General features: G+C 40.6%; 1 protein-coding gene across 3 annotated transcripts in view; it reads right to left on the reverse strand.

Moving 5' to 3' along the window:
• CTBS (chitobiase) overlaps positions 1-13,990 on the reverse strand; it is a 58,559-nt gene that overhangs the window by 24,487 nt on the left and 20,082 nt on the right. Inside the window, exon 1 of one of the 3 annotated variants that reach the window (XM_055341277.1) lies at positions 9,198-9,627. The exons of the other annotated variants lie outside the window; for them this stretch is intronic. Within the exon in view, the coding sequence (XP_055197252.1) occupies positions 9,198-9,368 (171 nt within the window). The 5' untranslated portion in view covers positions 9,369-9,627. Of the gene's footprint in view, positions 1-9,197; positions 9,628-13,990 lie in introns of those variants that run through there. 3 annotated transcript variants of the gene reach the window in all.

A 13,990-nucleotide genomic window follows, 5' to 3' on the forward strand; every position in this document is an offset into this window, starting at 1 on the left:
TACCACTAATCCACTGGTATAGGAAATGTTAAAGGGTACTCTGAGTGGAAAGGAAAGAGAAAAGTAGGAAACATGAGATCAATAAAATTATCTATAAAAAAAAACAACAACCGGAGGATTCACAAAATAAAAGGATGAAAAATAGGATACCATATTCTGAAGAATAGAAGAGTTTTAAAAACTTAGTGCTTTCAGAATGGATTCAAACTTAAGTGACAATCCACTTAATATAGACTGCTATATGCCTAAGATGTTATATATAAACCTAATGGTATCCAAATCAAAAATCAAAAATATATATACAAAAAATAAAGGAATCAAAGTATATCATTAAAGCCAGCAAATCATGGGGGAAGAAAGCAAGTGAAGAGAGGAACAGAAAAACAACTGAAAAGTGACAAAATGGCAATAAGTATGTAACTATCAATAATTAGTTTGAATGTAAATGGACTAAAGGCTCCAATCAAAAGACAAAATGTGACAGAATTGATATAGCAAGACCCAGGGCACCTGGGTGGCTCAGTTGGTTGAGCATCTGACTCTTGATCTCAGCTTATGCATTGATCTCAGGGTCATGAATTCAAGCCCCACACTGGGCGTGGAGCCTACTCAAAAAAAAAAAAAAAAGCAAGACCCATCTATATGCTTCCTATAAAAGACTCATTTTAGACCTAAAGACACATGCAGATTAAAAGTGAAGGGATTGAAAAGCATTTCCCATTCAAATAGAAGTGTAAAGAAAATCGAGGTAGCAACACTTGTATCAGAGAAAAGACTTAAAGAATATAACAAGATACAAAGACACTATATAATAAAAGGGACAACCCAAAAAGAATATATAACAAATGTAAACATTTATGCACACAAGAGAGGACACAAATACATAAAGCAGCTAACAACATACAGGAAGTAATCAATAGCAATACAATAATAGGAAGGGATTTTAACCCTACTTACATCAATGGATAGATTATCTAAATAGAATTAATAAGTGGCTTTGAATGACACATTGTATCAGAGAGTTCTAATAAATATATTCAGAACATTCCATCCTAAAACAGCAGAATACACATTCCTTTCAAGGGCACGTGGAACATCCTCCAGGATAGACACATATGAGGTCGCAAAATAAGTCAATGAATTCAAAAAGATAGAAGTCATACCACGCATCTTTTTTATCACAATGCTATGAAACTATAATCAACCACAAGAAAAAAATATGGAAAGACCACAAATACATGGAGGTTATAATACGCTACTAAATAATGAAGGGGCCAACCAAGAAATCAAAGAAGAAGAAAAAAAAAACTGGAGACAAATGAAAATGATAACACAACCATCCAAAATGTTTGAGATGCAGCAAAAGCTGTTCTCAGAAGAAAGTTTAGAGCAATAGAGGCTTGTCTATTGAGAAAAATCTCAAATACAACCCAACTTTACACCTAAAGGAATTAGAAAAAAGAACAAAGTCCAAAACCGATAGAAGGAAGAAAACAATAAAAATTAGAACAGAAATAAGTGAAATGGAGACTTTAAAAACAGATCAATGAAATCAGAGGCCACTACTTTGAAAAGATCAGCAAAATCAATTCTAGCTAAAACCATCAAAGGAAAGAAGAAAGTGAAAGAAAGGAAGAAAGGGAAAGGAAGGAAAGAGAAGAGTCAATCTGAAATGAAAGAGGAAAAGTAACAGCTGGCACCACAGAAATACAATTTGCCAACAATTGGACAACCTAGAAGAAATGGATAAATTCCTAGAAACACATAATCTCCTAAGACTGAATCAGGAAAAAATAGAAAATTTGAACAAACTGATTACTAGCAATGAAATTGAGTTAGTAATCAAAAAATGCCCAACAAATAAAAATTCAGGACCAGATGACTTCACAAGTGAATTCCACCAATTAAAGAAGAGTCAATATCTAGTCTCAAACTATTCTAAAAAATAGAAGAGGAAGGAAAGCTTCCAAATTCATTCAGTGAGGCCAGCATTACCCAGATACCCACACCAGACAAATACACTACAAAAAGAAAGAAAAGAGAAAAGGAAAACTAAACTACGTGAACATAGATGCAAAACATTCCTCAACAAACTATTAGCAACCAAATCCAGCAATACATTAAAAATTAATTTCCCATGATTAAGTGGGATTTATTCCTGGGCTAGAAGAGTGGTTCAATAGCCACAATCAATATGATATATGACATCAACAAGAGAAGGGATAAGAACTATATGATCATTTCAATAGTTCATAAAATGCATTCAGCAAAGTACAACATCCATTCAACCATAAACAAAATAAATTTAGAGGGAAAATACCTCAACATAATAAAGGCCAAGTAAGAAAAACCCACAGCAAACATCATATTCAATGGTGAAAAACTGAGACCTTTTCTCCTAAGATCAGGAACAAGACAAGGATGTTCACACCACTTTTAGTCAACATAGTACTGGAAGTCCTAGTCATAGCAATCAAGCAAGAAAAAGAAATGAAAGCATCCAAGTTGGTAAGGAAGACCTAAAATTGTCACTAGTTGCAGATGACATACTGCATATAAAAAACTCTTAAAAACTTCACCATAAAAACCTAATTCAACTGATAAATTAATTCTGTAAGATTTCAGGATATAAAATCAACATAGAGAAATCCATTACATTTCTATACACTAATAATGAAGTAGCAGAAAGAGAAATTAAAACAATCCCCTTTACAATCACACCAAAAATAATACCTAGGAATAAACTATTCCAAGGAGGTGAAAGTCTTGTACTCTGAAAATTATAAAACACTGATGAAAGAAATAGAAAGCAACAAAAATTGAAAGCTATTCCATGCTCGGGGATTGAAAGAACCAATATTGTTAAAATCCATACTGCCCAAAGCAAACTACAGATTTAATGCAATCCCCACCAAAATACCAACACCATTTTTCACTGAACTTGAATACTAATAATAGTTCTATGGAACATAAAAGACCTCAAATAGTCAACACAATCTTAAAATTAAAGAAAAAAAACCTGGGGGATCCCTGGGTGGCACAGCAGTTTAGCGCCTACCTTTGGCCCAGGGCGCGATCCTGGAGACCTGGGATCGAATCCCACATCGGCACCCGGTGCATGGAGCCTGCTTCTCCCTCTGCCTATGTCTCTGCCTGCCCCTCTCTCTCTCTCTCTCTATCATAAATAAATTTTAAAAAATAAAAAAAACCGGGGGTATTACAATCCCGTATTTCATGATATACTGCAAAGCTGTAGTAATCAAAACAGTATGATACTGGCACAAAAAGAGACACATAGATCAATGGAACAGAATATAGAGCCCAGAAATAAAGCCACAATTATACAGACATTAATCTTTGACAAAGGAGGCAAGAATATGCAATGGGAAGACAGTCTCTTCAACAAATAATGTTGGGAAAATTGGACAGCTACATGCAAAAGAATGAAACTGGACCACTTTCTCATAACATACAGAAAAAAAGAAAAAAACCTCAAAATGGATAAAAGACCTAAATGTGAGACCTGAAACCATAAAAATCCTAGAGGAGAATATAGGCAGTAATTTCTCTGACATTGGCCATAGTAATATTTTTCTAGATAGATCTGAAGCAAGAGGAAAAAAAGCAAAAATATACTACTGGGACTACATCAAAATAAAAAGCTTCTGCACAGTGAAGGAAACAATCAACAAGCACTAAAATGTTTTCCCAACCTACTGAATGGGAAAAGATATTTGCAGATCATATATTCAATAAAGTTCAGTATCCAAAATACATAAAGAACTTATACAACTCAACACCAAAACCCCAAGTTATCCAATTTAAAAATGGACAGACAACATAGACATTTGTCCAAAGAAGACTTTCAGATGAAAAGTTGCTCACCATCACTAAGCATCAGGGAAATTCAAAGCCAAATCACAGTGTCACCTCACACTTGGCAGAATGGCTAACATAAAACACACACACACACACACACACAAGAAACAAGTGTTGGTAAGGTTGTGGAAGAAAAGGAACCCTCATGCCCTCTTGGTGGGCATGCAAACTGGTGCAGCCACTGTGGAAAACAGTATGGAGCTCCTTCAAAAAATTAAAAATAGAACTTCCCTATGACCCAGCAATTCCACTGAAAACACTAATTCAAAAAGGTATATGCACCCTCATGCTTATTACAGTTTTATCTACTGCAATAGCCAAATTATGGAAGAAGCCCAAGTGTCCATCGATAAAGATGCTTTGTGTATACACACACACACACACTCTGCCATCAAAAAGAATATCTTGCCATTTGCAATAATATGGATGGATCTAGAGGATATCATGCCAAGTGTAATAAGTCAGAGAAAGACAAATACCATAGGATTTCACTCATATGTGAAATTTAAGAAAGAAAAAAAGACTGAAAAAAAATCACTGTTTGGACACAGGAACCATTTAAAATTTTATTTCCATTGGAGGTAAAGACAGCCCATTGTCCCCATAATATTCCAAAGTCATGGGCAGCCCGGGTGGCTCAGAGGTTTAGCACTGCCTTCAGCCCAGGGTGTAATCATGGAGACCTGGAATCGAGTCCCATGTTGGGCTCCCTGCATGAAGCCTGCTTCTCCCTCTGCCTGTGTCTCTGCCTCTCTCTCTCTCTCTCTCTCTCAAGAATAAATAAATAAAATCTTTAAAAAATATATATTCCAAAGTCATGAGCTACCCTAAAAACATACCAACTAACAGTATAAATGTTTGCAATTTTACCCTTGGCTAAGGTATGAACTCAGGTAAGGATATATGGCTCAGCCTATTGGGCTGAAGTATCCAAAATGTAAGGTTGCTGTTTCAGTGAATTCAAAAGGAGTTGCAGTAGGATCCTCAGTATGATATTTACCATTTTCATCCTTTAGATAAGAAACATCAGTAAACTATGAAAAACCTGCACAGGTTAGAGGAGTTTCCTGTAAATTGTAACAAGGATTCAAAGGTAATCTGTCAACACTAAGCAGTCATGAGGGGTTTCATCTGGATTCAAATGTAGTCCTTATTCTGAGATCAGGTGCTTCAAGTGTCAAACCTGAGTTTGAGCAAACTGTTTTTCTTTGGACACTTTATGTCCCTATCAGGACAAAAGTTTCAGTAGGTGGATACTTTTTTCCTATGAAGAGATTTGAGAAGGGGAGTAGAGAAGCAAATCATCTCTGTATTATAACAAGGTAGAGCCTGCAAAAAACTTTATATCATCCAAATCAGCTTTTAAGATTCATGAAAAGTAAAAAGGACTCTTTGTGAAACCCTGGGACTTTACTGTTCAGGTATATTTCCATTCTTCTCAAATGAAAGCAAAACATGGGCTATCCTCATTAACTGGAATGCTAAAAACATATTGCATAAATCAATTACAGTGAAAATTTTGCTTTCAGTGAGAATGGATGTTAGCGGCTATGGGGGTTAGAACAGCAGAGTGCCAAGAAACAACAATGTTATTTATTGCTCAGAGATCCTGGACAAACCTTCATCCTTAGTTATTGGGTGTTCTCATAGGTAAAATAGGGGTATTGCAGGCACTAGTTCAGAGGATCATGAAGCCCCGAGTACTGTAATGTTCTATTATGGACTTGAGGTCTCCTTGAGAGGCTTATGTATTAGGTATTAATTATGGGAGAGGTTTTAAGGGATCTATTTGAATCTTGATGGGAGGTGCACTGTGGATTTTGCCAATATCGGTTAAAGCTTTTGCCCATAAAAAGGATGGTAGCTCAGCTGATAGAAATAAATAAAAGATGTTGAAGGGTCATTTAACTTCCCTGGTTGGGTATTTTTATTACTGTTGTCAAACTGTAAAATTATTTCTCCCTTTTGAGAAAAGTCTTGGCATGGTACTTTTCTAAGAAATCTCAGCCCAATAACTAAGGAGAAAAAGGGTATGTCTCAAGGGCCTAGACAAAAGGGAAAAGATTCAGAAACAGGATCTTGTTGAGGTTTCTTAGAGACCCCCCACTATTTGAACTGTTTTAGTTTCCTAAGGCAGGGGCTGCTCTGTAGCAGTGGGGTTAAGCACTGAGAGAGTAGCTCTGGTATCAATAAAGACACATTTTTCATTTCCAGTCTGGAGAGTGGTTTCTCTGCAGCCAGTTAAGAAGGAGGATTGAGAACAGCCCCTATAATTCCCTGGAGCTCTGTTACTGGGAATTAAGAGGACATTGGGAAGGCCAACTAGAAAGCTGAAGGTACCTGGAATACTTAAATTCATAAAACTTTTTTCCAATGCCTGGCTCTTTAGAGCAGTAACAACAAAAACTACAGAGATTTTGGTTTTGTTTACAGGCTTTCATTTGCAGGAGTTGGAAATTGAGAATTTTAGCAGTCTTTTAGGTTCATCTAGGATGTAAGTGAGCAGATTTGCCAAATTAACTAAATCTGGAGTGGTAAGTTTCCTATTTTATCCTGATTCTTTTAACTAAAAGAGAAAGATTCCAGTTAAGCCCATTAATAAACAGAATGAAATGCTACCCAGGTGGATTAAACATTTACAGGAAGACCAGAATGTTCTTAAAATACAATCTGGAGTTGATTGTAATAGCCATGTGTTCATGACCTTTTGTGTGTGCAAGCATGAATCTTGTTTCGATCAGTAGGCTTAACAAAAGCTACTCTAATTGCTCAGTAGAGATTTCCAGCGAATGTTCTAGCATCTTGCCAGAGGTTTCTCTAAATCACCTTCAGGATGTTACTTTAGGTCTAGTTTCATCCAATATTTGGCCTGGTCTTCACCACCAGGCAGGTGGACTAATTAATATAAATCTGAGAAATGAACTTGGTAAGTGTGAATAACTATGCTAAATTCAAATTCTTCAGCAAATGTATGGAGGTCCTCAGTCACTTTTGGAAACTTTATGGCTCACAATTCAGCCTTAATCCAGGAAACATAAGAAACTTGGGTTTTGTTTAGGTCCTCATAAGATTTCACTTTAAAGAGGAAGTTTTGGGGCGCCTGGGTGTCCTTAGGCTTCAGCTCAGGTCATGTTCTCAGGGTCCTGGGATCAAGCCCAATATTGGCTCTCTGCTCAGCGGGGAATTGTTTCTCCCTCTCCCCCTCCAGTCCATTCTCTCTCTCAAATAAAAATCTAAAAAAAAAAAAAAAAAGTTTTTAAAGAAGAACAAGGTTTTAAGAGGCTCAGGAGAGGGAAGAGGGGACAGATTCATGTCTGCAAAGAAGATGAGGAAGGCAAAAGGGGCCTCAGAAGCCATTCTGACTCCTTTCAATTGTTTGCCTCAGCAAAGAATCCTGAAAACATCTGGAAGCCTCAAGGTACCATTTAAAATAAGCATCCCATTCAGTTTTTTGTTTGGGGTCATAGCTTTCTAATTTTGAGTAAAACAAGTTTGAGGAGATGAAAATTCCCCATAATGGCCATTGTTAATTCTACATTTTGGTTAAGTCAGTCCATTTAGAGAGTATAGTTTAAAAACAAAGCTGGCTAGAGTCTGGTCCAGACTGGTGACTGGGATCCCATTTCTTCAAGGATTTTTCTCTAAAGAGAAAAGTTCCTAAAAAGCAGTTTCAACAGGAACAGCTTGTTTCAGAAGGAATCAGATCTAAGGCCGTTCCCATCCCCAGGAGGAACAGTCCAGTTCCAAACAAGAGTCCTACCAAAGGCCGAGTACTGCAGAAAACAAAAACAAGGTCTTAAAACAAACCCCAAATAATGTATGGAAAACTCAAAGTGTGGAGCTTATAATCCAGGACAAAATTTACCCTCAAACCCCAGGGTGGGTGAGAAAGCAATGAGCTCAGGCTCAGAGGGTACTGGTACCTGTTTGCTCACTAGCCTCAGAGCTCTTGGGGGTCTTCTCTGGATCCCACTTTTGCTAAGTAATGTTAACCTTAAAAATTAAACTGTTGGCTATTTTACCAGCAAAGAAGTGTTTATTTGGGAATAGCATAGAATTGCAAACCAGGACAAACAAGCTACAGCAAAACCACAAAACAAAGGAGAGCAACACTCATTTATAGAGGAAAAGTGGAAGTTAGGAAAGCTGTTATAAACAAACAAACAAAAAAAAATTGGAGTAAACTGGGAGTTTGAAGTATACTGGCTTTTCATTGGCTGAATTGTAGCGACATCTCATTAGTTGGGCTGTTGCCAGGAAGGAGCCTTTCTTCCCCAGTGACGGTAATAAGGTAGGACCCACCTGCTAGATACCCCTGGCTCTCCCTACTTGTCTGCAACTGACAAGGATCTGAGAGCTCCCCCTGCCTGGCCTTCTGACTCTATTCGAAAGGAATGTCTTTTTTTTTTTTTTTTTTAAATCTAAATTTTAGTTAGTGAACATACAGTGCATTATGGGTTTCTGGAGTAGAATTCAGTGATTCATCACTCACAAGACCTGCCTTACAAGTGCCCTCTTTAATACCCAAGAAACAGCAGGTGTTAGAGGGGATGCAGAGAAAGGGGAACCCCTCTTGTGCTGTTAGTGGGAATGCAAACGGATGAAGCCACTCTGGAGAACAGTATGGAGGATCCTCAAAAAGTTAAAGGTTTCCTTCTATTAATTTTTATAGGATTAAGCCTTTCCTCTAACTCCTGTTGTAGTCATCAAACTCTAGGTGTCAGGTGGTTCTCATTTTGCCTGTGAAAGGTGCCTGATTAAAGTTACTCAAAGCATTATAAATTGTCAGATGAGTAAAAGGAAAATTATTTTTACCACCCTTCTTTGGTTGTTTCGAGGTACCTAAAAGAAAGGGCTGGTAGACAGGAAAAAAGAAAGGTAAGTGGAACATTCTGCTTTCCAATGTACTGTTGTTGGAGTGCTGAGATTCTTTCATACTAAATATTCTCTTGGAGAACAATGAAACTTGCTACTTAGGAAATACCTCATTATCCTACCCCCTTGCTAGTATGCCCAGAGTGCCACCTGGATGGCACTGCAGGGCCATGAAAGGAACTTGCATTTGGGATTACACCTGAGTTTGAATACCTGCCTGCCTCTTTCAGGCAGGCACTGTGACACCAGGAAGAGTTAACCTCTCTCAGCTTCCTCATCATATGATGAAGGCATCCAAAAAGAGGCCCTCAGTCAGTGGTCAAAATTGGTGACTGCACCCACACCACTTCTTCTTAGGGCTCACCCTAAAGCCCTTCTTAGGGCTTTACCCTAAATTTTTACTCGGCCCTAAGGACCCAGAGGGGCAAAAGAGAGGCACTGACCTCAAAATCAGGGTGGTCGGTGATGGGTTGGCACAATGCTGGATCCTGGCAAGGACAGTGGGCCCCTGCCCAGAATGGCAGCAGCAGTGGCAGCAGCAGCAGGGTGAGCCCCAGGATGCCACGTGGTGGGTGGGCGAGGAGGCACAGGCGACCAAGCTGTGGCAGGGACATGACGGTTTCTCCACCTGCTGGCTCAGGTCAAGACTCTCAGCAAGCTCTAACCCTGCCTGGGGGTTAGAGCAGACTTGGGAGGGGCTGACATGGGAAGGGTTGGGCAATCTTAGCCAATGGGGACATGAAGGCGGGGTGAAGGAGAAAGACTACCGTGAACATGGTAACTGGCAAGCCAGTGCCTCAGGCCCCCAGCAGACCTGTTGGGTAGAAGTACCACTTATACCCCCTCAACACTCTGCACCTGTCTTTATGTCATGGCTATTTGTACTCTTCGTGCAATTTGAAAGTGGAGGAGGGGTCTGGTGGCTCAGTGGTTTAGCACCTGCCTTTGACCCAGGGCATGATCCTGGAGACCTGGGATCGAGTCCCACATCAGGCTCCCTGCACAGAGCCTGCTTCTCCCTCTGCCTGTGTCTCTGCACAGCCGCCCCCCCCCCCACCGGTCTATCATGAATAAATAAAATCTTTTTTAAAAAGTGGAGGAGGCCACATGAAGGATAGGGGGCCTTGATAGGGATGACTGAGCACCACAGTTGGAATGGGGGTGGTAGTTCAGGAGCTTTCCTGGTGTGCTCTGAAACTAGCCCCCCCCCCACCGAGGGCAGGGGGAAAGTGAAGAAGAGATAGGTTGGCAGGTGGCAGTTTTCATAACAACAAAGGGAACTTACACACGAGGCTTGTCTTGGGCATCAGCAAGATGAATGGATCCCTGTAGTGGCCCTCCAAGTCTTAAAAAGCTTATAAAGGGGCCCTAACTGGGCTCAGTCACATACACCATGCAGGTGTTTTCAACACCACATCACTATCTCAAGGCTATGTTCGTGGAACAGCCTCTGGGAGTGGGAAAGACAAGTAGAACCTACGTTCCAAGGACAGAAGAAAGGGTGAAGAGCCTCAAAGTGTTCACAGGTCAATTGACAGTTGTGTTTTGTTTTTTTTTTTTTTTTAAGATTTTGTTTATTCATGGGAGACAGGCAGAGGAAGAAGCAGGCTCCCTGCAAGGAGCCTGATGCAGGATTTGATCCCAGGACCCTGGGATCATAACTTGAGCCAAAGGCACTCAACCACTGAGCCACCCAGGTGCCCTCAGGCATGTCTTTTTGATGACATTCACCAACACTCTACCCCTGGTGACTGGTTCTTACAATCCTGTGTGCCCCTCTTCCAGAAAGAGTGGTCATGAAGGGGTTTCATTAACATGGCACTGGCTTTTCTGGTGGCTATCTGCTGCACTGGAGGCAGACACCAGAGCAACAGTACAGGTACAGTAAGAGAAAACACAGATTAAGACAATAATTCCCCAAATTAGTCACAACTCTATCAAGAGTCCTAGGATCCAAACCATCAATTTATTAAATCTTCTAGGCTGGGGGTTGGATCACTCAGGACATTTACCTGTGTCCTCACGTGATTTAATAAGAATGATACATTAGCAGACTCATTAGGTATGAGCTCAGAACATTTTGTTTTGATAATGGCACAGGTGCCTCCTTGTGAGGTAAAAATGTCCAAGGCCATCCTGTTTTAGAGAACAGTTTTTCTCATTAGAGCCATTTCACTGTTCTGTAAGGACAGGTTTTTTAAAATTATCATTCAGGGCTTGCTGACTGAATTTAGTAAGGATTTCTAACATTCTCCAAGCCTGTGGAGGGAACAAAGACAGCAGCCAGATAATCATGCCAGTGAGACACTGTCCTGGTCTTGAGGGGGAGGTTGGCAGCTGTAGGGATTTGACTCGGTTGTGCAGATTATGCACGTTGGCCAAGGGAGGCAGCACTTTCAGGCATGAGGAGAGAGACTGAGGGTAGGATATACCAGAAGAGGACCCCCACCTTCTCCAATCTCTCAAGGTGTACGTTCCATTTCAGGCATAGTGTATTTCAACAAGTCCAGCTAGCAGCAGAACAATGGGTCCCAGTGGAAAATTGAGTAGTGCCTCCTCACCCAGGAATGTGAAGTGACTCACCAGCCCTGGCGGCATGCCCCATTGCAAATTCCAGTAGATAATTCCTTTCCCAGGCATGACGAGGCTTGGGGATCTCAGCAGCATAGCATGTTGATGATGGTTGAGAGTTGGGGCAATGGCTGTTTCCTGTCACTTCCACACTTTTTTGGTGTTGGGAGCCTTGGCAGGGGTCCCCAGTCTGGCATAGGGGCAAGTGGTTCTACTCATTGATTTTCCAGATGTATTAAAGCCTAGACAGTACTTTACCTGGTTTTATCTGTTAACAATTTAATCTGCTGTTTTAATGTATTTTCTTTTTTTCTTTTTTTTTAAAGATTTATTTATTCATGAGTGACAGAGAGAGACATAGGCAGAGGGAGAAGCAGGCTCCTTGCAGGGAGCCCAGTGTGGGACTCGATCCTAGATCCCAGGACCATGCCCTGAGCCGAAGGCAGATACTCAACTGCTAAGCCACCCAGGTGTCCCAATATCTTTTCTTTCTACTGATCCTGCTGCTTATTGATTATAGCTAAGATATAATCTCCATTTGATGTCTTTTTTTTTTTTTTGCCCAGTCTTATGCTTCATGACCTTCGAAATGTGACTGCCCCTCAATTGCTACCTATTTAATGAAGGTATCCATACATAGTACTCAGTTTCTCTAATCCCTTAATGGTGGCAGCCTGTTGTGCATAGAAACAGGAAATAGTGGGTTAAACCAAATGCCAGTGTCTACACAAACCAGGGCATATATAGAATCCTTACTTGGAGAAGGCCAATATAATCAACTTGCCAGTTCCTTACCAGTTGGGAACTGGAGTGAATAGCCCCCAGATTCTTTCAGCAGTTGCCTTGCTTACTGTTTAGAACACACAGGACAGCCTCTGTGGCTGGACTCCAAGAGCAACTTGGCATAGTTGGAATTCGCCATCACACCTGAGCAAGGTGATGGCCATTTTCTCTGTGCACCAAATCTATTGTACCTACTGAAGGGTCAAGAATATCAGCTTCCCAGTTGCCAGGGGGTGTCAGTGCTTTATCAGCCAAGACATGGAAAAGTGAGGGCTTCCTTAGATATAAGATCTTGTGAGTGGACTCACATGTCTTCCCACACATCTTAATCCCACAAAGACTTACTCATAATCATCCACCTTTTGGCCTCCATTTGTCCAAAGCTAATCCCTTTAGAACAGCCCAGCTGTCAGCATAATGGGTTAATGGCCAGGACTCATGACTAATCACCAGCCAGGCCACTCTGAGCTCAACCCACTGGCTGCTGTGTGAGAGGCCCTGCCTTGAGGACTGCTGTGTACACTGCTAGGAGCTGCTCTTCTATGTGGTATATTGGGTATCTGCCCCTTTCCAGAATTGGGGCCAAAATCCTGGAAGCACTCTCCCCTTCTGTCTACCCATATCTTTTGGAGTCACAGACATATTTAACTCAAATGCTAGCTCTATATGGGATGTGCCCAGAGATTTAATCTGCTTTGCTTTCTCAAAACCAGCTTGCTGCTCTCACCCCTAGTCCCACATGTGCCCTCTCTCTACTAGGGAGGTAGGATGGACGCACTATGCCAGGTAGGGAATAAAAGTCCTCCCAAATCCCCAAATCCCTACAGAGGCTTGCACCTCCTTCACACTTTTAGGGGGTGGATAGAATTGTACCTTACCAGTCATAACTTTTGGGACAACATGAGTTTCACCTTACAGCTGTGCTTGGGCTTTGTATTTTCTGTGGATTTATTGCCCATCCTTTCCCTCACAGACATTCCAGCAAAGCCTGTAAGGTATCCCATAGCAGAGGCAGATCTCTACATGTTAACATCATGTCCACTGACGTACATTTTACTGATGTGACGAAGGAGAACAGGGACACATCCCCAGCTACCATCCCATGACATATTGTGGGGCTAGGCAGGTAGCCTTGGGAAAGCACTTAAAAGATTTATTATCATCCCTCCTACATGAAGGAAAATTGATCCTAGTTATCAGAAATCTGTACTTGTCAAAACCTTTTCCATAAATCTCCTGGAAGATAAAGCACTTTTGCAGGAACACATTTGGCCAAAGCAGCAGAGTAAAACAATAACTCTGCAAATAACAGAAGATTTAAAAATGGCCATGGTTAAAGATCTTAATGAGAGTTTCTTATAAACCTGGTAAAGACAAAATATAGAAACTTTGTTTTTAATTTAATTACAAACCTTTGTTTATAATTTTCTATTATCAAGAGCAGACCAACAATCCAAGAAAATGTTGTCTTTTTAAGAGAAAGCCACATTTTGATCTTATACTCGTGTACTTCAAAAACTTATTTATTCCAATTTTCATCAGTCCTGACCACCCATAAAATTCCCTTCCAAAGACTACCTTTCACAAACCTTCTACAATTTTCTTTTTCATTCATATTTTGTCCTAAGTTATTCCTCTCTAAACCAGTCTCATTTTAGGACAAAATTACTTTCTTTTCCCCTCAGTAAAAAATGTATATTCATAAGGGAAGGGAGAAGAAATGTGTGGGAAATATCAGAAAGGGAGACAGAACATAAAGACTTCTAACTCCGGGAAATGAACTAGGGGTGGTGGAGGGGGAGGAGGGCGGGGGGTGGGGGTGAATGGGTGACGGGCACTGAGGGGGACACTTGACGGGATGAGCACTGGGTGTTATTCTGTA

The sequence above is a fragment of the Nyctereutes procyonoides genome, unplaced genomic scaffold (assembly GCF_905146905.1).
Source record: "Nyctereutes procyonoides isolate TBG_1078 unplaced genomic scaffold, NYPRO_anot_genome, whole genome shotgun sequence".
In the NCBI taxonomy this organism is placed as follows: Eukaryota; Metazoa; Chordata; class Mammalia; order Carnivora; family Canidae; genus Nyctereutes; species Nyctereutes procyonoides.